Here is a 23,425-nt window from a genome sequence, read left to right on the forward strand (position 1 = left end):
GCTTCTTGAATTTTCTAGGTGATAAAACAGGAACAAGACCAGAGTAAGTTTACAATTTTTAATTGAAGAATTTTATTTGTTAATTTATAGGCAGGTGGTATTGTTGAAGTAAATGAAACCATATAGGCATTTAGAAGAAAAATTCTTTGAATCAGTTTTTGTCTAAAATAAAATAATAAACATATGCAAAGATTTTGGAAGGTCAAATCTTTAATTTTTAATTATTAGGAAAATTTGTAACCAATTCTTTCTAGAATGCTTTATGCTCAATTTTACATATATATACCTTTTATATGTAAGTTACTATACCAGTGCCATTTATTTTCTTCTGATGAAGAGGGAGAAAAGCCTCCATATACATCATGTATGTTTGAAGATCACTATTTTTACTACCACTTATATTTTCTCACCTAATTTGTATTACATTAAATAAAACATTTGTAAATAAATGATCAAGTTCATGCCTCCAAAACATCTTGTGTATATTTTAGCCCTATTACATAAATGAGAAAGCTGGGAGAGATTGAGGTTTGCTTAGGGTTATATCAAGGAAGTAGTAGCAGATCTGTGACTGAAATTTAACTCATAATTACATTACAGCATGCCAAATTTCACCTATTCCTATCCTCATTAAATATTTATGATTCCCTTAGCCTATTCCTAGTTTTTATTGAAAGAAAATATAGTTTGATAAATATAGTTCAATAAAATATATTTTATTGAAAAATAAAGTTTTTATTTTGTTGAAGAACAAATTGAAATTATTAAAATAGATTGAGCATCTCATGAGAAGTTTTGCAGACTTTCTTTAATGAATGCTTTAATATTTTTGAACTGAATAAAAGGTCAGTCATAGAATTTTTGAGCCAGGGGAACTTAGTTCAATATTTAATCTAATCTGTTGTATTTTCTAATTTTTTTCTTAAACATTTGATCAGATGCATTTATGTGTACTTAATGATAGATGCCATTCTTTTTAGAAAAGAAATCTCCCTGTCAAATGAAGTGTTAAAGTTACTTTAAAGGTCAGGAAACTTACGGTTTTTTATAAAGAGATTTGAAATCAACCATGAAAGCTATAAATGGGCAATATTTGCTTTATTTCCTCTGCTTTAACACATACTTTAGTGGAACTCAGCTGTTAGCTTTTTATAATCTCAATGGCTTTAATACATCTGTGGCATTTTTCTTAGGGATAGTAAAGCACTGAAGGATGAAAATCTACCTCCTGTCATCTGCCAGGATGTTGAAAATCTCCAGTAAGTGTGTAAAATATAATTAGATAAATCATGTTGAAGAACGTTAGAATAAATTTTAGGGGGAACATCTCTTCTTCCTCTTAAACATTTTAACTTGGGTAAAAATTTTAATATTTTTATAAACAGAGAAAGCAGAATAATAGGAATTAAAATTTTTTTACTGTCATTCTGAAAACATGTGAACTGTAGATGAATTTTTAATATTTCCTTCTTAAAACACTAGGACTCTGACCAACCTGTTGTAAATGTACTTTTTTCCTGTAGGAAACCAAAAGTGTATTTTTTAAAGTCAGTTTTATATATCTTCTTAGGAAATTTGTGAAGGAACAAAAGCAGGTACAAGAAGAAATTAGTAGAATGTCTTCAAAAGCCATGCTTAAAGTACAAGAAGATATTAAAGCTCTGAAGCAGCTTCTGTCACTGGCTGCCAGTGGGTTACAGAGAAACACCCTCAATATCGACAAGTTGAAAATAGAAACTGCTCAGGTAAACTATCTTACAGTCATTTTATTGTAGGGTTTTGTTTTGTTTTATGTAAGTGGAGATCATTCTTTTATAGATTATAAGACTTGATACAGATATACTATAAGAAAGTCATATAGCTTGTATACTTTTAAGTTGCTGTAATAATAGTAGTTACTAGTTTGTATTGAGTGCTTGCTATTTATGAGGCAGTATTTTAAGCAGTTTATATTTATTAGTCCAGTTTAGTTTTCATGACAAGTCTATGAGGTAGGCACTTTTATCTATATAAATAAGAAAATGGGCAGAGAGCTTTGTTAATAAATGGAAGACCTTGGATTCAGACCCTGGTAATCTAACTCTAGAGGTGATACTCTTAACTAGTTTGCTTCCTAAGAGTGCCTGCTGGCTAAATTGCTATATTATACAAGCTGGGCAGAAAAATATGTTTCTAAAAATCTGTCAGTGATTAAATAAAAACTATATCGTGCTTTATAAATAATTCTGATGACTTGCTAGTCTTATGTCTTTGTTAAAAATGTTAATGAGGCTCATGTTTTTTGTCACTCGTGTACTTGTTTTTTGTTTCTTTGGTATAATATAAAATATATAGTACATAGTTCTTATCTACATTGTTGGGGAAGAATGATGGTAGATGATTTGTTTTATATTTCACAGTTATAAAATATGCTTCATCTGATCGTGGCAGTCTAGAAATCTTTCCCTAAAGTTTTCCCTCATCTATTAATGAACTTTATGTGATATGCCTTTTTAAAGATTTATTTATTTTAGAGCAAACTAGAGAGAGAGGGTGCACGCTTACTAGCAGGAGGGGCAGAGGGAGACGGGGAGAGAATCTCCAGCAGACTTCATACTCAGCAGGGCGCCCAATGAGGGGCTTGATCTCATGATGAGTGTGCCACCCAGATGCCCCTGTTATATGCCTTTTTAAAACATGGGCTTATCAGAGTGCTGTGCTCTTCATAAAGTGATAATAATTTAAGTAAAAATTTTAAAGGTGCTCATATATCCCTTATTATTGAAATATGATTTACATATAAAACTATATTAGTTTTAGGTGTGCGATGTAATGATTCAATATTTGTATATATTGCAAAATGACCACAACAAATCTGGTTAACATATACCACCATACTTAAAAAAATGTTTCCCCTTGAGATGAGAACTTTCATGATTACTGTCTTAGCAACTTGCAAATACACAATACAGTATTATTAACTGTAGTCACCATGCTGTACATTAAATCCCCAGGACTTATTTGATTTAAAATTGGAAGTTTGTATGTGCTTATGTGTCTTCAAGTCAACTATTAGAGAATACTTTGTGATATTTTTAATAAAAATGTGTTACTAAAGTAGCTATTCTAAACTATGATGTTTAAAAGGAATTCAAAGCCCTTATTGTCTGCTTTCAGATTTCCTGGTTGCCTACAAACTCTTTAGTTAAATATGATTAAGATATTCTCCCATTTTTTTTTCCACTTATCGTTCTGTATACATCGTCAGATATGTATGTATCATCTTTCTAGGAGGAAGGAAATGTTAGTTACGCTTTTAGACAGTGGAGAATGTTTAGACTCCGATTAAACATTACATGAAATTACAAATTTCATAAGTGAAATATATGAAATTATATGGGAAGGGTCATTAGCACAGTAATAGAGGAAGCAAACTCAAGAAAAAGAGAAATGAATGCTATAATGGGATTCACTGTAACTCTAGCACTGGATGATTCCATTCATAAATATTTGTAGAATACCTTTTATGTATCAGACTTGTTAATAGTCTTTCAGAGATAAAGACCCAACCCCAAAGATACTAAAAGACTAGTGGTGTAAATGAAATAATAAAAGATTGGGTAGAGTATAAAGGTGGCAAATGAAGAAGGGGATGAGTCAAAGTTTCTGTAAGGAAAAGTCATCTAAGTCAAGTCTAGAAAATTTTGTAGATGATATCAAAGAAATTTGATCTAAGATTCTTATTTCTAATTCAGGAATTATTGCTCTACCAACAGTTTAGTGAATTATCAGTTGAGAAAATATTCTGACTCCCTTAGTGAAATAGTTATCAGTCTTCTTTAACCCTAAACCTTTTCTTCAAAGAAAGCCTTTTTGGGAAATGCAGGCAATTCTGAGGAGCAGTGTTGTGATTGACCAGAATCTTATGAAAGCAAAATCTCTTAAATCCTTCATTTTTTTGATTACATAACTCAAGAGTTTAAATAAGAAAGGAATTTAAATCTTTTCTTTTTGGGTAGGGCAGGTGCCAATGGTTTGTTGAGGTTACATGCAGTCAGTGAGCATTTTTAAGCATCTGTTATACACAGAGCACTTCGACAGAAGTGTTTGGGGTCAAAAGACTTAAAATATACTAGGGAGAATGAGTTAAATCAGTTGGGTAACATGTTCCAGGTACAAGGTATGATAGAGGCACAAAGAATTCAAGTGGGCACTTTTATCATCTGTCAAGAGTAGCATACCTTTGTGCTGAATCTTGAACATAATGAGTGTTCACCAGGCTGGTAGAAAGAATACCAAGCAGAGGCATGGAGCCATGAAATAGGCACGTTTGAGGATCTGTAAGCAGTTAAGTATTATAGGAGATAGATTATGAGTCTGGGCCTGGCAAGAGGTAGGCAGGGTTCAGAGTTAATAGTCCAGATCTCTCCAGGGCATTTGTCCTGAAGTGGGTTAGGATGGAAGACTGAGGTGAAGAATGAAAAGGAAGTGGAAAGAACAGGTAGAGACTGTTAGAGACTTAGTTTGGCAGTAAGATGAGGGCAAGAGGTTGCTGCAGGGAATATAAAGTTAAGGTACTTTTTTTTTTTTTTTTTTAAATAAGAACTTAAATAGAGGTTGAAAATCAGTGAGGTAATAGCAGTGTGGGATGTAAGGGGGTAGAACCAGAGTATCAGTCTTGAAAAACCACTGGCTAAAAGAGAGGAATGACATTGAGGAACAGTAGAAGGCAATATAAGAATGGTTAGGTATGTAAGCTTTAAAATGGGGCTGCTTTGATGCAGTTGTCAGGTATTCCAGCTACATGGGTCTGGACAAGTTACCTCATGTCCTTGTAAGTTCCCCTCTTCATTGGTATAAAGGGAGATGTCACATACATTATAAGGTTGTTACTGAGGATGGGACCATATACACATAAGGCCTTTAGCATAGTGCTTGGTACTTAGTAAGTTGCCGGAATGTTAACTGCTGCTGCATCAGCCTCAACGTTATTACTGCTACTACCTTGCTTTTTTAAAACAGCATTTTCTATATTTGTATATTAAAGATTTTTAAATAATAGCAGAGTCTTTTGCTGTAGATGAATTAACTTCATGAATTTTGCAGAAGTCCATAGTTCTTTTTCTTCTTTTTTTTTAAGATTTTATTTATTTGTCAGAGAGAGAGAGCACAAGCAGGGGGAGTGGCAGGCCAAGAGAGAAGGAGGCTCCCTGCTGAGCAAGGAGCCTGTGGTAAGGCTCCATCCCAGAACCCTGGGATCATGACCTGAGCCAAAGGCAGCCGCGTAACCGACTGAGCCACCCAGGCGCCCTGAGTCCCCCTAGTTCTTAAAATAGATCAGCAGCTCATTATAAATTTATCATAAAGTTTTTTAAAGATGTACTTTGTCTTCTTTGGGAAGAGGTTTTAGCAGCTTGTAAAGCAGGTTAAACATAGCATGTTCTCATAGCATAAGAGTGGCATTGTTTGAAATTTCAGTCCAGAGAAGATTGGTATTTTTAACTGGTCTTTTTTTTTTTTTTTTTTAATCCTCTGATCTATTGATCTATTAGGAGTTAAAGAATGCTGAAATAGCTTTAAGAACCCAGAAAACACCACCTGGACTCCAACATGAAAACACAGCTCCTGCTGAGTAAGTTACTAGATTTTCTCACTTTAAGAAAGCAAAACAGTACAATACACAGGCTAAGAATTTTTAGTTTACTCTGTAGCAAACCTGGGTTAATAAGCACTTAACATGTATTTCTCCATTTAATTCTCATAATAACCCTAAGAAGGCAGTTCTTACCTTCATTTTATTGGAGGGTAAGTGACAGCTAAGATCTGAGCTTTTAACCACTATTATGCAATTATAGTTTATTTTGCCTGTTACGTACAGGGCCTATTCCACTATATTAAATTTTGCAGATAGTAGAAACTTACATTTTTACCAATAAGGACTTTTTAATTTAAAAATAAGTTTATGATCATCCCTTCCTTAAACAGGGCATTCTAGAAATAGTTTAACCCTTTTACTTACTTGCATAGTTTTATTCATATAGGTAATAAGTTTTCAGGAAGAGCAATTAGAAGATGTAGATAAGTTAAAATTTAAAAAATCCACCTGCAGTCTCATCATGTAGGTTGTGTATTTGTGTAGTTGCCATGTGATCTCTGTCTTGTTTCTTTTCTTTATATCCTTTTGTGTTGCTAGATAGAATAATGGCTAATATTTATCAGATGCTTACCATATGCCAAGCGGTGTGCTTAGCACTTTACATACTTTATCTCATTTTCCACAAAACCTTTACAGCTGTTACTATTCCATTCTTAGAGATGAGGAACCTGAGGCATGAAGAGGTGAAGCCCTGAGCTTGTGAGTGGTATAGGTCCGTCTGATTCCTGGTCCCTCACTTTCTTTTTTCTTTTAACTTTTTATTATGATATAATTTCAGGCTTATAGGGAAGTTTCAAGAATAAAACAAAGAATTCCCATATATCTTTTATCTAGTTTCCTTACATGTTAATATTTTTACTATATTTGTTTTGTTCCCTGCTCTCTATATGTATATACATATTTTCCCCCCTGAACAGTTTGAGTTATTTGCGACGTGATGTCCTTTATGCTAAAGTACTTCAGTGTGTATTCTTTAAATGTAATATTCTGTTACATAACCACAGTTCAATGATCAAAATCAGAAAATTAACAAAGACAGTGATGCTCCTCTTATCTTACTCAGATTAGCATGGTCTGTGCTTCCTCACTGGACTTCCTCTAGTATTTTATCCCTCTGTCTTGTTCTCCATGCTGCCATCAGAGCTGGTTTTAAAATGGGTGCATTGTATCATTTTCCACTGCAAAAAGCTTTCATAGTTCTCCATTTCTTACAGAATAACATTCAGCATGCTTTGCATGCTATTCAAGGTCCCTTTTATCTTTCTGGCATTCTCTAGTTAAATTTATCAGAATAGTAGTAGTATTACATGTTTTTTCTGTAAACACTATAGTGTTTTTAGATTATAAATATAAGAACCCTAAGTACTTGCTTGTAAAACCTGATTGACAATTGCACTTTAAAAAAAGAAAACAAAGGGCGCCTGGGTGGCTCAGTTGGTTAAGCGACTGCCTTCGGCTCAGGTCATGATCCTGGAGTCCCGGGATCGAGTCCCGCATCGGGCTTCCTGCTCAGCAGGGGGTCTGCTTCTCCCTCTGACCCTCTTCCCTCTTGTGCTTTCTATCTCTCATTCTGTCTCTCTCTCAGATAAATAAATCTTTAAAAAAAAAAAAAGAAAACAAAAACTTTTTACATTGAACTTATTTTAGACCTTAAGAAAATTTGAAAAATGGTAGTACAGAGAATTTCCTTATATCCCTTACCCTGCTTCCCTTAACGTTAACCCTGTAAACACTATAGTGTTTTTATATTATAAATATAAGAACCCTAAGTACTTGCTTGTAAAACCTGATTGACAATTGCACTTTAAAAAAAAAAACAAACTTTTTACATTGAACTTAATTTAGGCCTTAAGAAAATTTGAAAAATGGTAGTATAGAGAATTCCTTATATCCCTTACCCTGCTTCCCTTAACATAGATATGATACTAACCAAGCTACAGAACTTACTTGAATTTTATTGACTTTGCCACTAAAGTGCTTTTTATTTTCCAGGATCCGATCTGTTTTGTACTAGTGTACTTTTCCGATTCCAGGATCCTATTCACTTTGCATTTAGTTGTTATTTCTCTCCCATTCAGTCTTTATTTGTGTTTCATGACCCTGATTCTTTTGAAGAGTATAAAGCTATTTTGTAGATTATCCCTTAGTTGGGATTTTTCATGATTAGAGTAAGGATGTGGATCTATTTTTGATACCTTGATAACTTATTTAGTTTTTCTTTCAATAATATCTGTGCTATGTCATTAGGTCATCAGACTAAATCAAAGGCCTACTTAAATGGGGACATATATTTATTTATTTGGTATTTTGAATGTAAGGAAAAGAATATTTTTAAAACTTTGATCTGACTTTGTAAATGTTTTTGTGTAGCTACTTCAGAATCTTGGTTCAGCAGTTTGAGGTACAGCTTCAGCAGTACAGACAGCAGATCGAAGAACTAGAAAACCATCTTGCCACTCAAGCAAATAACTCACATATAACCCCTCAAGGTAACATGTTTTCTGCGGTGATTTTTTTTTTTTTTTTGATAGCACTGTGTTTTGGTGAGAAAGATTAAGGTGTTATTACATAATAGATATTCTAAATAACTAGTAGTAGTTGTCTTAAGCTGCTATAAGAAAATTTCCTTAAGGCCTTGATTAGATATTTATTCTCTGTAAGTAGAAAGTGCTTTATTATGAATTCTTACTATGCTAACCAGGACAGAAGTCTCAGGGCTTCCTCCCTTCCCCCTGATGACTAATGCAGACACCCTGCTCTTAGTGTGCTCACTGTGCTGTCTTCTCATTCATTATTCATGCAAATATTCATGTAGTTTTTTCCTCCTATGCTTTAAACTGTACCAAAAATTGGACTCAAGTAATAGAAAAATACCGATTGTGTTATATAGATATTTGTGTGATAATATAATTTTCTTTTATAGATTTGTCAATGGCTATGCAGAAAATTTATCAAACATTTGTAGCTTTAGCTGCACAACTTCAGTCTATTCATGAAAATGTAAAGGTAAGTTTTCATTACCAGTTCACTAGTGATCTATTTTTTTTTCCAAAAAGATCCGAGTATTCTATGCAATCAGCTGTTTTAACTTTTTTCAGTAGTATATTGTAAACAACTTTCTGTGTTAATATGTATATTTCTTCAGCATCATTTTTAGTAGTTATGTAGGATTTCATTGTATATACATGCATAGTTTCCTTAGGCCTCTCTTGTTCGACACGCAGGTTGTTTCCATCTCTACTGCTATAAGCAGTACTACAGAAAATAAACATTCTTAGTAGCAAAATCATTTTGCACTGCTTTAATTTTTCATATTTTTTAAATACTTATTGGTCATCAAATGCTTACATTTTTCCCTTCTAAATACAGGGAACTATTTGTGTTTATTAAATAATATAAATAAAATAATATGTCACTGAACATTTTATACCTTGTGTAATATTAGTTTTTAAAATTTAAGTGAAATGTTAAATGTAAGTATACTTTTTCCAACTAGTTAGGCAAGTATAATTAAATTCTTCCTTGGAGTTATATAGTCAGAAATAAAATTCAAAGTATCCAAACCTGAGTCTAAATAAATTAGTAACTGTGTAGAATACAGTTTGAGATTACCATTATTTTCATTTTTATTTTAATCTGGTACATGGTAATAGATTTTTTAAAAAGTTAACCATTTAAATTATACCATGTTTGATACTTTGGACCTTTGCTTTAGTATATTTAAAATTCCAAACCAAATTTTTTAGATAATTTAGTTGTTTTTTTTTTTTTTTGGAGATAACATTTGTAACTTTAATATGACAATTTTATGTAATGAGAAAAACCATGGATTTTGACTTTTTGTTTACTGGGCACAGTTCTATAATTCCAAAATTCCATCCTTGAGACCTTTGCTTTGAATTAAGTTGATGAGAGGGCTAGAAACAGTACACATCAGTACATTGTTCATAAAACTGTGTAATACTTGGGGTTTATATTCTCCTCCTGCTTTCCCCCATTCTGGCGCCCCTGCCATAGTTTGGAACCCCCCTTGTCTTGTCCTCTACTTCAGCTCCCCCATCTGTCCCCGTTCTCTCCAGGGTCTCCTTCCCTTCCCTGCAACTTTCCCTCCCTGCAATTTTGCAAGCTATCTCTATCCCAGTGATTTAGTTTCAACCTGTAAAACTGTGTCTTTGCCATTATGCAATGAAATCAGAGAGCCTCTGCTTCACGGTTGGGTCCTGGGATCAGGAGACTCCCCTGAGTCTTTGTCCAGTCTCATAGGATCCAACAATTCCACTTCTGGTATATACCCAGGAGAGTTGAAAGCAGGGTCTCAAGGAGATATTTGTACAGCCATGTTAATAGCAAGCAGCATTATTTGCAGTAGCTTGTGGTTTATATAGCAATATTCCTCGTCCTCAACTCCAGCTCTGAAGCAGTACAGAAGACATTTCTACAGCATCCCACGAGGAAATGAAAACTAAACAGCAACTTCTTCCACCCACATGAAAAATGGTGCTTAGATAATTTAGTTTTAAAGAAGGAATTTTTATCGAATTTTCTTAAAATTTATAGGTCTGTAATAAATATTACTTTAGTTTTTTAAAGGGCTAAAGATGATTCCCTGTTGATACTTTGAAGTCTGTGTTGTACAGATTTTTTTTTTCTTAATTTTTATTGTGAAAGTTTTCTAATATACACACACACAGAAAGTAGGGCACTATTGTAATGAATGCCCAGCTACTCACCACTCAGCTTCAACCATTATCAAGATTCTGCTGGTCTTGCTTTATCAATTTTCCACACAGAGATGCTTTTCCCCCCTGGAATATTTTAAAGCAAATTCCAGACATGTCATTTGTAAGTATACATGCTTTTTCAATGGCATTTTCTCCTCTCTGGTTTGAAAACTACCCTTTTCAGTAACATGACCATAAAACAGTGAGACAGATTCACACAAAATCACCTCTGATCATTTTGGATAAACTTGACATGACAATTTGACCTACTCTTTTTTTTTGTAATGCACATTCCTAAGAACCAAAGGATGATCTGTGAGCAGATGCGCTGTGTTGCCATTTATTTTCAGCTGCTTTTAGTGAGCAAACTATAATTTCGAGATTTACTTACTTATAGAAATCTCACAAGAAGTGTTTTTTTTTTTTATTTTTGTTTCTTGTGTATTGTTTTTCATGAGATAATCTGCTGAAACAGGCTTAAACTACCTGAGCCAGCCAGTCTTCATGGACATTAACAAAATTGGACATTGTATCAGTAATTATATAAATCATGGCTGAGGTCAGGTTTTTTTTTTTTTTCCCCTTTCCTTAAACCAGTTGTTTTTCCAGTCTCTAAGGCAGGTCATTATTTTCTAGTACCTGAAGTAGAACTAAAATTTATGGGCCATCGATGCTAAACATTGCATGGGTATGGGCATATAATTGCACAGTTGCACAGAGAAAAGGGAGGACGGAATAGGGGGAGATCAATTTTAATAAAATTCATTCTTCTGATATCACATACCCTACTTCTGACTGGATTTCCCGCAGTTTTCAGTTTTTGGCAGGCCTGCTTCAATACATTATAGAGGTAGGAAAGTTTGGAACTGGAACATCAAATACTGATGTCCACACAAAAGGGGATGATAACTTTTAAATACTGTAAATAATAGATTTCTAAATGCTCTACCTGTTAAGACCAAAAAGACTAATACTTAACTAATTTCTGCTGAGAATGGTAGGAAATCTGAAAATTCGACATCTCTTCAAAAAGTTGTTTGAAACTGATCCAAGTTAGATTAAACCTTTAATGAAAGTATTTAGTAATTCTGATGTGAAGTAGGATTGCTCCCATTAATGGCCTTAATCAGGGCAGATGTTGCACTGCTTGAACCAGTCCACTTTATGAATTTGGTAATTTACCTTTCTTAATCTGAAATTATAAGCTCACTATCCCCACCCCCCTGGTTTGGTGACACAAGCTCAACATAAGTCATTCTCATTGTAAAATAGTCAAATAATATTGATAAAGTAAAAGTTCTCTTTATACCCTCCAAGCTCTCTCTGCTAAGGTAACCTCTTATTTTAACCCGTGTCACCCAGGCCTTTTAAAGAAGGCATTTACTAGTTTTTAGCCTTTTGAATGTAAAAGCTATCAAAAGGTTGGGTGTTGGAGGGGGAAACGTGAAAAACTGGAATATTGAAAATGAAATTTTAGATAATACTTTGCTTGTTTAAAAGCTTTGCTAACTCATTTTAAAGAGGGCGTCATGGAGCCAGAATATTTTAGGCAGTTTATTATAAAGATATGACAAAAATAGGGAAGAAAACCACACCATGCCTCCTTTTGATTTGCACTTTAGGGCGAGTGTGTAATATTGGCACTGTCTTTCCTCTGTCTGCTTATTTCCTAGTTAGATTATTCATATATTTCCAAAGGCAACAAAGAACTTAATTAACTGTCTCTTTTTTCTTTTGTTTAGGTGCTAAAAGAACAGTACCTTGGCTATAGGAAAATGTTCTTGGGAGATGCTGTAGATGTGTTTGAAGCCAGGCGAGCAGAAGCCAAGAAGTGGCAGAATGCACCCAGAGTTACTACTGGACCCACCCCTTTCAGCAGCATGCCAAATGCAGCAGCCGTTGCCATGGCTGCAACACTTACACAGCAGCAACAGCCTGCTACAGGTCTGAATGCATTCAAGTTATAGCTTCTTACTGTTCAAATGCAGAACATTGATGTGCATTTTTCTAAGTCTTCCTTTTGTGTTAGCACTGAAGAAATTTATATGAGTAGCTGTTCCAATACAATCTAAAAATTGTGATGGACACAATTATAAACATACCTGATAAAAAAAATGCAGGGTAGTCTTAGCAATAATTATACATCAATTGGATATTGAATATTGTGAATTACTTAATGTTACTTGCTGTATTGCTATAAATGCCCTTTAGAACATGGTGTTTCACTACCGAATTACATTTAAGAATATTAGATTCTAAAATCGTGATTGTATCATTTATTGTTTTAAAGTCAGAGATAATCCAGCCATACATTGCATTTTTCATATATGATACTGATAGATGGTGCATTCTCGTTTCTTCATACATAGTGATTACAGAGTACCCACATTTAGGATGAAGTACATTGTTATGACTAAAGGTGTGTTGAAGATCACTTGGTTGTTTTTATGCATAATGACTGGAAACAGTCTTAACCAAATTTGGAAGAAAGTACATGCTAGAATTATTTGTACCTTTTCAGAATGAACAGAACAGTAGCAAGAGCAGGAAAAAGATGTTTTGAGATGTTCTGGATTGCACATTAAGAAGTATGAACTGGGAAGCTGGGCAGATGATGAAAATAATTGGTGAGATACTGGAAAGCAGATAATTTTAGTCCTTGGTTTAATTCCACTTCTAACAAGAGAAACATTTTTGTAGTCTAGTTCTGCAGTATGGAGTTTGGTCCTGTGTCTTTTGGAAATTATTGTCTTTACTTCTGCAGTCTCTTTTTTTGTCAGGCTTGAAGTATGACATAGAAAATATAGTTTTAATGGATATTGATTTTTTACTTTACTCATTCATAAATTTTTGAGTAATGCTTATTCCTATAGCATGTGTCTTTCTGAGAGTTCCATATAGTCCAGTATTAAATTATAGTACAAAAAGAGTAAAACACAGGCATATCTAGATTGCATTCAGGCTGCCTCTACTAGGGAAGCATTCTCTGGTTTTCAGTACTGGCAGTTTAAAAATTATTCTTCACATTTGGAGATGACAGAATTGACTTACCATCAGTGAATGGCTGATGATTGGTTTATGCCAAATCGTCCACATTCCATGGCTGGACCCATGTGAATAGTGGCTCACAGTAGCACTCTGTAGTAGTTCTCTAGCTGGCTGGAGTGTAGAATTCCATTCTCAAGTTATGGAGGGAAAAAAGTCATTATGTGGCTGATTCCTATCAAGTCGGTATAGGAATCGGTCCCATAATTAGTGATTATCAGTTCTCCTGATTATTTAACCAGCTAATCAAACCAACGTAATACCAATTTACTTTTTAGCTCCAATATTAATCCTACAATAGATCAGATAAGCATGGGTTTGGGTTAAGTATGCTTTAAAATATAAGGGATTTCCATTTTAATAAATACAACTTGAGAAAGGTCAGTTACTTAAAATGTCATGGTCTAAATTATATTCTGTGGTATACAACTAAATTTGAAGCAAAACCACTTGTCAGCGTTGTTGTTTTTAGTTCTCTTATGTAGACAGTCTTGAGAGGTCATGCATTTTGGGCTCATGGACTTACGAAGATATATGTTCGTTCTGTACATTTGAGTGCCTATTATGTGCTAGGCTCCGAGGATACAAAGGTAAACAATACGAGTTGAGTATGGTGTTTGCTCTCCGTCATGGTGGAGAGGGTTAGCTTGATTTAGAGTAATCATCTTGAGGAGCCTTTGCTCATTTAATTTTATTGTGACTTTTGCCACGCTTCAGGGAAACTTGACTGCTTTCTGTGTTCCCTGCAGTTCTGAAACCCACATAAGGGCTTCCACATCGGCTGGCAGGATTGTAATTTATCAACCTTAAACAGTCTTACATTGTTTTCATTTTGAGTTGTGTGGATTTTTAGAACTGAGAAGCTAAACAGTAGTAATAACAATTTTGCATTATGTCTTCTCTTTTTCCTTTTGTTTCTTTGAAGGCCTCCCCAGCTCCATAGTGCATTCCTTTATGCATCTTAGAATGTTAGTTATTCTGGTCATGTCACCACTACAGGGAGATGGATGAGGTCTCTTAGATACGTACTGCTTTCATGAGTTACAGCCTGTTGAGAAATTCTTGCATTGTGCTTTGTACTTAGTGACTTATTCTTTGTCTTGTGACTTTGAGGACATCTTTTTCTTTTTTTTTTTTTAAGTGCCAATAACAAATTTTAAAGACCATCTAGATTCGGTTAGGTAAAGCTGGTGTGCTGTTTTTATACATCACTGTTGATCTGTGCAAGATCTGAGTTGTCAGGGGTTTTGCTTTTGGTTGCATATGGGTTCTTCATTAATGTAAAAAGTGCAGATAGCTTCTTAGGCTTCTACCTTCTGAAGGTGGTTTCTACGTAGTCTTTCTTGGAGGTGGAGGTATGGATTTAAGTGACTTCTTAACTTTTCTTTGGTGTTTTTTAATGAAAAAATATAATAGAGATTAGGCCTGCATGATTTATGGTTATTGCTTCTGAAGGCTGAAGAGAATTGATGAAAAACCAGCAGGCTAATTATGTGTGAAATAAGCATCAATACATGGGTAAATGACATATTAGTAGATCTTGAGTACACTTGTCCATCAGTGCTTTTGAAGCCTCTTAAAAAGCTTAAGACATTTACATTAGGGTTATCAGTATAATTTTAACTTAGGATAGATTGTTTTAAGCTAATGTATTGGGATTAAGTTTTGCTGTTGTGTTTTGACACTTTTAAAAGTTCTTGATGTTTACATAATAAGACTATTCTCATGTGACTTAGCTGCTATTTTTAAGGAGAGCTGAGACATTTTGTTAGGAATTCCTAATTTCTAGCTTTTAGTGTAGGTTTGGACATTTAAGATGTAGTGTTAAATAGGAGACTTTAAGTATTTCATTTTAGTTTCTTGTAGTTTTGTGGTTTTGTTGTATTTAACAACCAAAGGAACATTCCCCATTAAATCAGTAAGTAAAATTTTTCAAATTGGGGAAAAGGCATTTTTTTGTTTCTAAGAAAAATTATTTTTAAAATATGACTTAGGAATAATCATACTAATTACAGTAGGTATTTTGAGTATTATTGAAAGTTATTAAAAAATTTTAGCACTTTAGTCCTTTTCCTGTGAATGCAGTTTTACTTTTAAGAAAGTAGAATTTATTCTGGAAAATATGAATTACAGTGCTAAACTTGATTTTGTTGTGTGTGAATATATTATACGGTAACTTTTGTAAAATGTTACTCTACATGAAGATTTCACTTTGGGCAATTATTGGGATATATTACTACTAACTTGGTTTTATTTATGGAACTAAGCCTCTCATTGAATGACTGACTATTCAGATTTTGAAACAGATTTCTTGAATTGTTTACGTGACTTTTGCCTGAAGGATTTAGATTCTGCTTTCTAATAGTGAAACTAATTTATATGGTGGCCAGAGTGTAATATATGCTAATACTTTGGCATGGGAGATATTTATCATGAGTTTTTAATATTAAAAAATGTTATACATTTGCCTACTAGTTTTATAAATGATGTTGCCTTCAGAATTTGTGTGAAGGTACAAAACTCAAAGTATCATGTACCTGTTGTGCAATGGAAAGTCTTGTCATTGTCAGAGTTCTTGATTACCTATATCCTGAATATTGATTAGGGTTACTCTTAAAAACAGACCCACACACAACAAAAAGCATGTTATTTGAGTAACTCTTTAACGACTTGTAGGGTTGAGGGCTGTGGTGTGCATTATTCTTTAGGGTCTTCCACCAGCAGTGCCTCCTATCAACATGTGACACTTAAGTCTCTCAGTGTTCAAGAAACTGGACGTGTGTTTTCTACGTATTATTTTTGTTAGAAATAAGAGAGTAATATGCTTAGTTTCTTTTTCCTATAGTAACATTTTACAAAAGAGCTGCTAGGCAGGTATTTTATTCTCAAATTGATCTCAAACTGGATGTAAAAATTTAAATCCTTTTTTAATTTATTTTTTAATAATAGTGTAAGAACTCTGGCTGCTATTAGTTGTTATTCTTTATTTTCTGGGTAGAAGCTATTTGAAAAGTCCAGTTTCTGTCCCAGTGTAGCAAAATGCAGTTTCCTCTTTTTTTTTTAATGCTTTATAATTTTACACTACCTTTTGAATATACAAACCTCATTCTTCATTGAACAACTTGAAGGCTTTGATTTTTTTGAAAAGTTTAAATTTCAAACTGTATATTACTTTGGCAGTTCCCTCAACTTTGAGATGCACTGATCACTGTGCTTGAAAAAGACAAGACTGAAGATTGTACTATGAAATTTATTGAATAATTTTCATAAATTATTTATCAAATGAGAGATTTTTAGATTTTTGTATTCTGCTTAGTTAAAGAAAAAAAGTAGTTAAAAAGAGAGGCTAGTAAGTTTGATGCTATTCTTGCCAAACAAACTCAGCCAAAATCTTTAAAGTGACAGACGGGAAAAGGATGACTAATTAATTGTTCTGCATCTGAGTACATTTTCCAAAATGTTGGAAAGAAACTTCTGAATTGAAATCTTGAATGTATTGAATCTGTCAAGGTACACAGCGGTGCCTTTGTAAATGTTCATTATCTATCTTATTTAATCAGGTGATAAGTGGTGTAATGTAGCAGAGCTTAATAATAGAACTCAGTTATCACTTTTTGTGAACAAGTTGGAATTGTCATGTTACTGTGTAATTGATTTGCTTTAAAATGAACAATAAATTTAATAAAATTAAACATTGTCTTGTTTTTTATCTATTTATTGTATATATTATTTATATTTCATATAAAAAGTGATGCCTAGTTTTTTGGTACTTACTCTTATGAAGTAACATGATAGTTTTGCCACGTTAGTGTCAGTCTCTTTGATCAGTTGAGACTTGACTCTAACGATAAGGAGCTTGTTTTAAAAAGAAAAGAAAATAAAAACCTTTACTGATTACACCAAGTAATTTCATCAGAAAACAAGTGGGGAGATCTAAAACCATTCTAGAAGTAAAACTAAAAGAATTATAATTTACAATACATTAAAGATTTCAAATTATTTAGTAGGGTAAATTAACATTCATCGTTCAGTGTGGTAAGCCTCTTAATTGTATGGCACAAACAAGTCACTTAAAAACAATTTTGTTTTGGATAGGTAAATCAGTTAGGATAGATAAATAAGGCTGGGGAAACATCCTGAAAATTGAGTTTTAGCAAATAGCATTTGTCAAAATTAATCACTGTCTATTTAAAAAATAATTTCATAAAGAAACTTTAATCTTGAAAGAGTAAGGCAAATTTGTTTTTTTTCCCCCCCCATTTTTTGTTTTGTTTTGTTTTGTTTCTGTTTTTGTTTTGTTTTGTTATACCAGGGCCACAGCCATCTCTGGGAGTTAGTTTTGGAACGCCATTCGGCTCAGGTATTGGCACTGGCTTGCAATCAAGTGGCTTAGGTTCTTCAAACCTTGGAGGTACACTTTCACTTTTCTAATATTGCAATGGACTATTATACATTTGAATTGATAGTAGCCTGTAAAAAATTTCTAAGAGGGTCTGCTGTTTTGGAAGTGAAGGTTCCATCTGACAAAAACAGTTCTCCAAACATAGTTAGTGCTTTCTAAGAAGGTATTAGATTTAGAACTTAAAAAAATCATTTCATCTTTGGTGAATATTAAGTACAAAAGAGTAGTAAAATTAATTGGTAGGGATTTTCATATTTTCAAAGCAATATGCTAAAATGTGAACTTGAAAATTACTTAGTTTTAATAAATTTAATTAACTTTAAAAAGTCAGTAGTCTTAATAACATTGTTTTGGAGTCCAAACTACTTCTGGACATACATCCTACTAATCATTATCTTCTTCTGTAAATGACACTTTAAATGGGGAAATAATTTTTTTATAATTGAACAGCTCGGCTTCTGTCTTTTCCTGAGCATTTTTGGCATATTTGCCTTTATGCATACTTGTATATGTAGCAATTAATAGTTTTATAAGTTAATTCTAACTAGTAAGGTAAGTCTTCTACAAGACGTCATGCTAAATACAAACATATTCACAATTCCCTGGTATGGGTATTTGAAAGTAGAGTGTATTGTAACAAGTGTATTGTCATATATGAATAAGGTTCCCTTATTTCCACTAAAATACATCATCATAAGAGGGAAGCCAGTGAGCAGTCAAGGTTACTTAATATAGTAGACTCTATTGGAATTAGTAGAATTTTGGCAGACAGCATATGTCCTATGATCTATAATCCAGTTTGCTATCATATTTCTTAGCGTTATAGGCCATAATACTGTCAAACTCAGTATTTTAGATAAGCTGTTGCAGAGTAGCCTAAGAATTTGAATTTTATTTTTAAAGCACTTGACTTTTAAGAGAATGGAAACAGTCTTTACTTAGCAGAATCACCTCTTCAACTTTATATAATGAAAAATATTTCTTTATTTAAATTGTGAATAGTATTACTAAAAGAAAAACCATGATGCTCCCGCTCTAAATTTCTCAATTGTTAACATCGGCTGGTATGTGACAGGAGCCTACCGTTACTGAGTAGATTTAACGTGATTGACTAAGTTGTAATTATGCAAGTTTTCAATGGTAAAAGTTTGTAGGTGAAAACGTTTTGGTAAAAAGCAGAGTAAAGTTACCTTATGGTACTTGGCATTTAAATTGTTGTGCATGTCATGCTTATTTATGAATTTAGTCAGTCTTTTTTTTTTTTTAATGAAATATCCCTAAGTAGATATGTTTATATCTGTTTGACATCTTATTTGAATGGTCATTAACATTTCTAGTCCATTTGGGAGAGAAAATACTAATATGATCTTGTTCTTTATAGCTTTGTTCTTTAAAAATTACTGATGGGTCATAAATTTAGTCTAAGTACATAAAAAAATGTTTATCTCAGATTTAACCTGATTCTTCCAAAAAGCCTTATGCAAAAGAGTAAATCGCAGGTTTCTGTAATAGCACTGTATTTATTAGACCTTTGATAATTTTAGGTTTTACTTGTCAGTATCCTTTAACCTATGTTTTACATACCATTGTATATTTCTCTATCACCCTTCCACTAGGATTTGGAACTAGCTCTGGTTTTGGATGCAGCACCACAGGGGCCTCCACATTTGGATTTGGAACAACAAATAAACCCTCAGGAAGTCTTAGTGCAGGTTTGTGTGTTTTTGGCCTGAATTTCAGGCAAATTTAAAGATGCAAATTATTTAATTTAAAAGTATAAGTATTGTTATTTCCAGTATCCAAAAATGATCCCTGATTCAGTTTCTACCCCCTGAATGAAGCATGCAAGCCTAACAAATCATGTAGTTTTATCTCTCTTATAAACTAAAAGGTTTGTGAAATATTTCTAACAAGACTTACTAGTTTGATATAATAAGTAACTATGTCCTCTTTTAACTAAGTAGAGAGTCTTTTAAACCCAAAGACTAGTTTCATGGTTAAACGAGTCTCTTCATTATTATAAAAATAACCCATCATTATAAAGGTTTTAACCCAGTTTTTATCATTATTTATTTAGGAGAATAATTTTTCTCCCAAAGAGATGTTCTTTAGTTATCAGTCCCTTTGGTTTTAAGAACACCAGGCTTAGAGATGATGATTAATTGGATTCTTTGTTCATTTGAAATAGGTATATAATCTTCTGACTCTGAGTAGAAAATTCCAGATCTCTTCTCCATTTTCTCTATGTTCATAAATAATGGCTTGTTTTAACATGCAGTGCTTAGGGATAAATAGCATGTCTGAAATAATGACATAATACTTATTAAATTATGTTTAAATTGAGGGAATTTTAAGGAAATTCCATTTAATATTAAGTGGTATTTAAAATCAGCAGTTCCAAAAGAGTAAAATTACAGTAGAATTCAGTGGTTTGAGAATTATAATCTAAATATGGTACTCCTAGTTAAGTAGGCAGTGATAGTTCTTGATCTTCATTTTGCAAGGGTTCTTATAAAATCAGAACAATTGGTACTACTCTTTGGTGTGTTCATTGCCCTGAAAATCGTGGGTTAAGGCCTTCTTGAAGGACTTAGGATTACAGGAATGGGTCCAAAGGTTGTAAAGTCTCTCTTCTACATGTTGAGAATATGTTTCTAGAGGGACTGAGGAGGAAGGCACCATGGCATATTTAATTAACAGGAAAGTATATGACAACTTGAAGTTTTCTGTAGAGTTCAGTTATTTGTGCTGAGGTTTCTCTTTTGGCCTGGATCACTAAATTTCTGTCTTTAAAGGTGCCTCTTAGTTGTTAGCTAAATTATTTTCCTGTAAAATTCCATGTTACAAAGTTAGGATTCTAAGATATTTGTTATTTTTATAGATTATATATTCTTTTAGCTAGAAATTTACCTCTCATCCCCATTTTTTTATATTTGTTTTTGTTATTTAACTTCTGATATGAATATTTTCTTCCCTAAACATAAGGCTTTGGCAGCTCAAGTACATCTGGGTTTAACTTCAGCAATCCTGGCATCACGGCATCAGCTGGTTTGACATTTGGGGTGTCCAATCCTGCCTCTGCAGGTTTTGGAACAGGAGGACAACTCCTTCAGTTGAAGAAACCTCCAGCTGGAAACAAAAGAGGAAAAAGATAAACATACGGGTTGATGTGGTTGAGAGAATTCATAGCAGCATCGTTCATTCTATGAGTCTATTTTTCTAAAATCGATGCAGTAATTAAATTGCATCCCAGGAGATTTATAAAGTTTTGATATTTTTCCCTACTCTGGAATCTGAACTTTGTTCTTGTTTGCCATGCTAAACATCTTTTTTCTTGTGAATTTGAAACCCAGTTGTGTATTTTTCATTATTTTGATTGTCAGTGTAAGAAATGTTCTGTTTACATCACTGATTAGTAAAACCTATTTAACCTAGTGTTGTAGCAATGTTTTTGTTGATAAGGTTTACATGAGTGAATATATGCACATTTGTTTCTTATACAGATGGTATGAACTCTGAGTCCTATAGTAGAATCAGTTTGTTCCTTGATAAAGGCCTTTTGAACTACACTGCAGGGCATCTTGTGAATACATATGTAAATATATGCAGAATAATACACACAGTTGTGTGTTCATATAAAATATATATTTACAGACCTACAACTTTTGCCTCAGACTTGTTCCCCTTTTCTAAGGGTATTCTATTTTTCACCTTTTAAGCTTCAAATCCTCAGTGCTTGTAGAATGGTGAGCTTAGAGGTACCAGGTCATTGCAGTTATTTGCTTAAAGATTTAGTGAAATGATTACTGGTGTAAATATTTGACCAACTCCGCTTCATTGCCCCCCAGTCTTTTCCATTTTTGTTTCCACCTTAACCTCTAACAGCTACTCTGAATGAGGAGTGCTGTAAGAATCACTGAACATACTTTCACAGCTTTTATTATTCCATATACCCTCATATTGCCTATATGAGATGTTTTCTCATATCTGAGATGAACCTTCAAGAGCATATTTGAACTCCAGACTGGTGTCTGGGGGCAAAGAGCTATTAAGCCAAATTGATTCTATGCAGGTGAAGGATGCACTATTACTTTAGTGGAAACTTTTCTAGCTATTCCAATACAGAGTTCTTTCTTATAGGGCTATTGATATTGACACCAAATGGAGTGGTTTATCAGCCTCTTAATGTCTTAAGTAAGTGCTTAATTTGGAATAGAGAAACAATATATTTTAAGAAAAAAATGTATTCTTTGTAGCAACTATCCAGTTTTAACAGTGAACAGAATTCCAGGTAATAACACATAGGCATGTCAGATTTCATCTGTGTAATATTTGTCTATATTAGTATTAGTGACATAGAGTGGGTGAAAAAGAGGGCCCTTGGAAAGAGAACTGCCTTAGCCATGATTTCAGACAGAAACCATTAGGTAGACCTACTTATCTTTCAAGTACAGTTTTCAAATGGGATGTGAACATGGAATTTCATTGAAAATAGTTTAATTTTTTATATAGAAGGTTTTGTACATAATGTGCATCAAGTGAATATTTTCAGAATCATTTTCACCAAGACACCTTTTTTTCTAAAATAGGTATTGCATATATATATAAATACACACACATATATTTTTAGTATAATGTTAGTTGGGTTTGATTATTAAAGTGTTGTTAAATCTGTTTTATTTATCCGCATATAGCAATGATTGGCTTTTTGGAATTGAAACTTTTGCGCCTTGATGCATTAAAATAAGGAAAATGCTTTGTTTCTGAGCACTGAAGTTGTTTTTATTTTTGCATACTTCTCTAATACTGCAATCCCCAGATCCAGATTTTGGGGAAGGGTAGGAAAATATGGGATTTTTGTGTTTTGAATTACTGTCAGAATTAAATACCCAATTACAGCAAACCTTTTTTTTAAAAGGACATTGCATTGTGCTGCAAAAATCTGAGTATTTATATTTCTTATTTTTTTCTTTATATATTTTACATTTTAATATGTTGAAGCACTGGAAATTTGTAACAGATCAATTTGTGATAGGAGTTTAAATGTGTTGTCATTGTTGCCGTTGTCTTCACTCTGTCCAGAGCCTATCATTATGTAAACAATAAAATTTATTGTGTCAGTTGCTTTGAATCTTTATAGGTGTCAGTAGTTGTTCTTAAAATGTAATTTTCTTTTTATTGCTCTTTTATTCTCTTTGGTCAGTTTTTAGTGTTTTCTTTTTACCAGGTTAAATATATTGCTTCTTTAAAAAATTATAGAGTGAACACAAGATAGTAAGTTCTTTGTCACTTGCTTTTGTCCTCTCAAGATTACGAAAACACAGTTATATAGAAGAATATTGGGTAGAACATGAAAGTCCCCTTCAACTCCCAGCCCCTAATCCCACTTTCTTCCCCTGAGTATATACTGTTCATACTTTGGTGTCTATCCTTTTGGACCCCTTTAAAAAATGCTGTTTCCCATATAACGTGTACAAATGTTCATTTTTTCCTTTTCCCTTTTATTTTCTCTCTCTCGTTTTCTTATATTTTATCATTCTCTCTTAGAGCCTTTTTTTTCTAACAAATGGGTTAAAAATCTGTATGCGCTATGATTTGCTTTTTTTCCCCTTTAATGATAGA

General features: G+C 33.2%; 1 protein-coding gene across 3 annotated transcripts in view; it reads left to right on the forward strand.

Moving 5' to 3' along the window:
• The window catches only part of NUP58 (nucleoporin 58), a 40,433-nt gene extending 17,507 nt beyond the window's left edge, over window positions 1-22,926 (forward strand). For all 3 annotated transcript variants that reach the window (XM_028106861.1, XM_028106871.1, XM_028106879.1), the window contains 10 exons: window positions 19-43; window positions 1,194-1,259; window positions 1,571-1,745; window positions 5,532-5,611; window positions 8,006-8,124; window positions 8,559-8,641; window positions 12,099-12,300; window positions 17,714-17,812; window positions 19,420-19,515; window positions 20,789-22,926. In XM_028106861.1, the coding sequence (XP_027962662.1) occupies window positions 19-43; window positions 1,194-1,259; window positions 1,571-1,745; window positions 5,532-5,611; window positions 8,006-8,124; window positions 8,559-8,641; window positions 12,099-12,300; window positions 17,714-17,812; window positions 19,420-19,515; window positions 20,789-20,958 (1,115 nt within the window). In that variant the 3' untranslated portion in view covers window positions 20,959-22,926. The remainder of the gene's footprint in view (window positions 1-18; window positions 44-1,193; window positions 1,260-1,570; window positions 1,746-5,531; window positions 5,612-8,005; window positions 8,125-8,558; window positions 8,642-12,098; window positions 12,301-17,713; window positions 17,813-19,419; window positions 19,516-20,788) is intronic.
• Window positions 22,927-23,425: the final 499 nt, after the last annotated feature.

This window comes from Eumetopias jubatus, unplaced genomic scaffold (genome assembly GCF_037043125.1).
Source record: "Eumetopias jubatus isolate StellerSeaLion01/CBP00866 unplaced genomic scaffold, mEumJub1_p1.0 scaffold_3, whole genome shotgun sequence".
NCBI classification, from domain to species: Eukaryota; Metazoa; Chordata; class Mammalia; order Carnivora; family Otariidae; genus Eumetopias; species Eumetopias jubatus.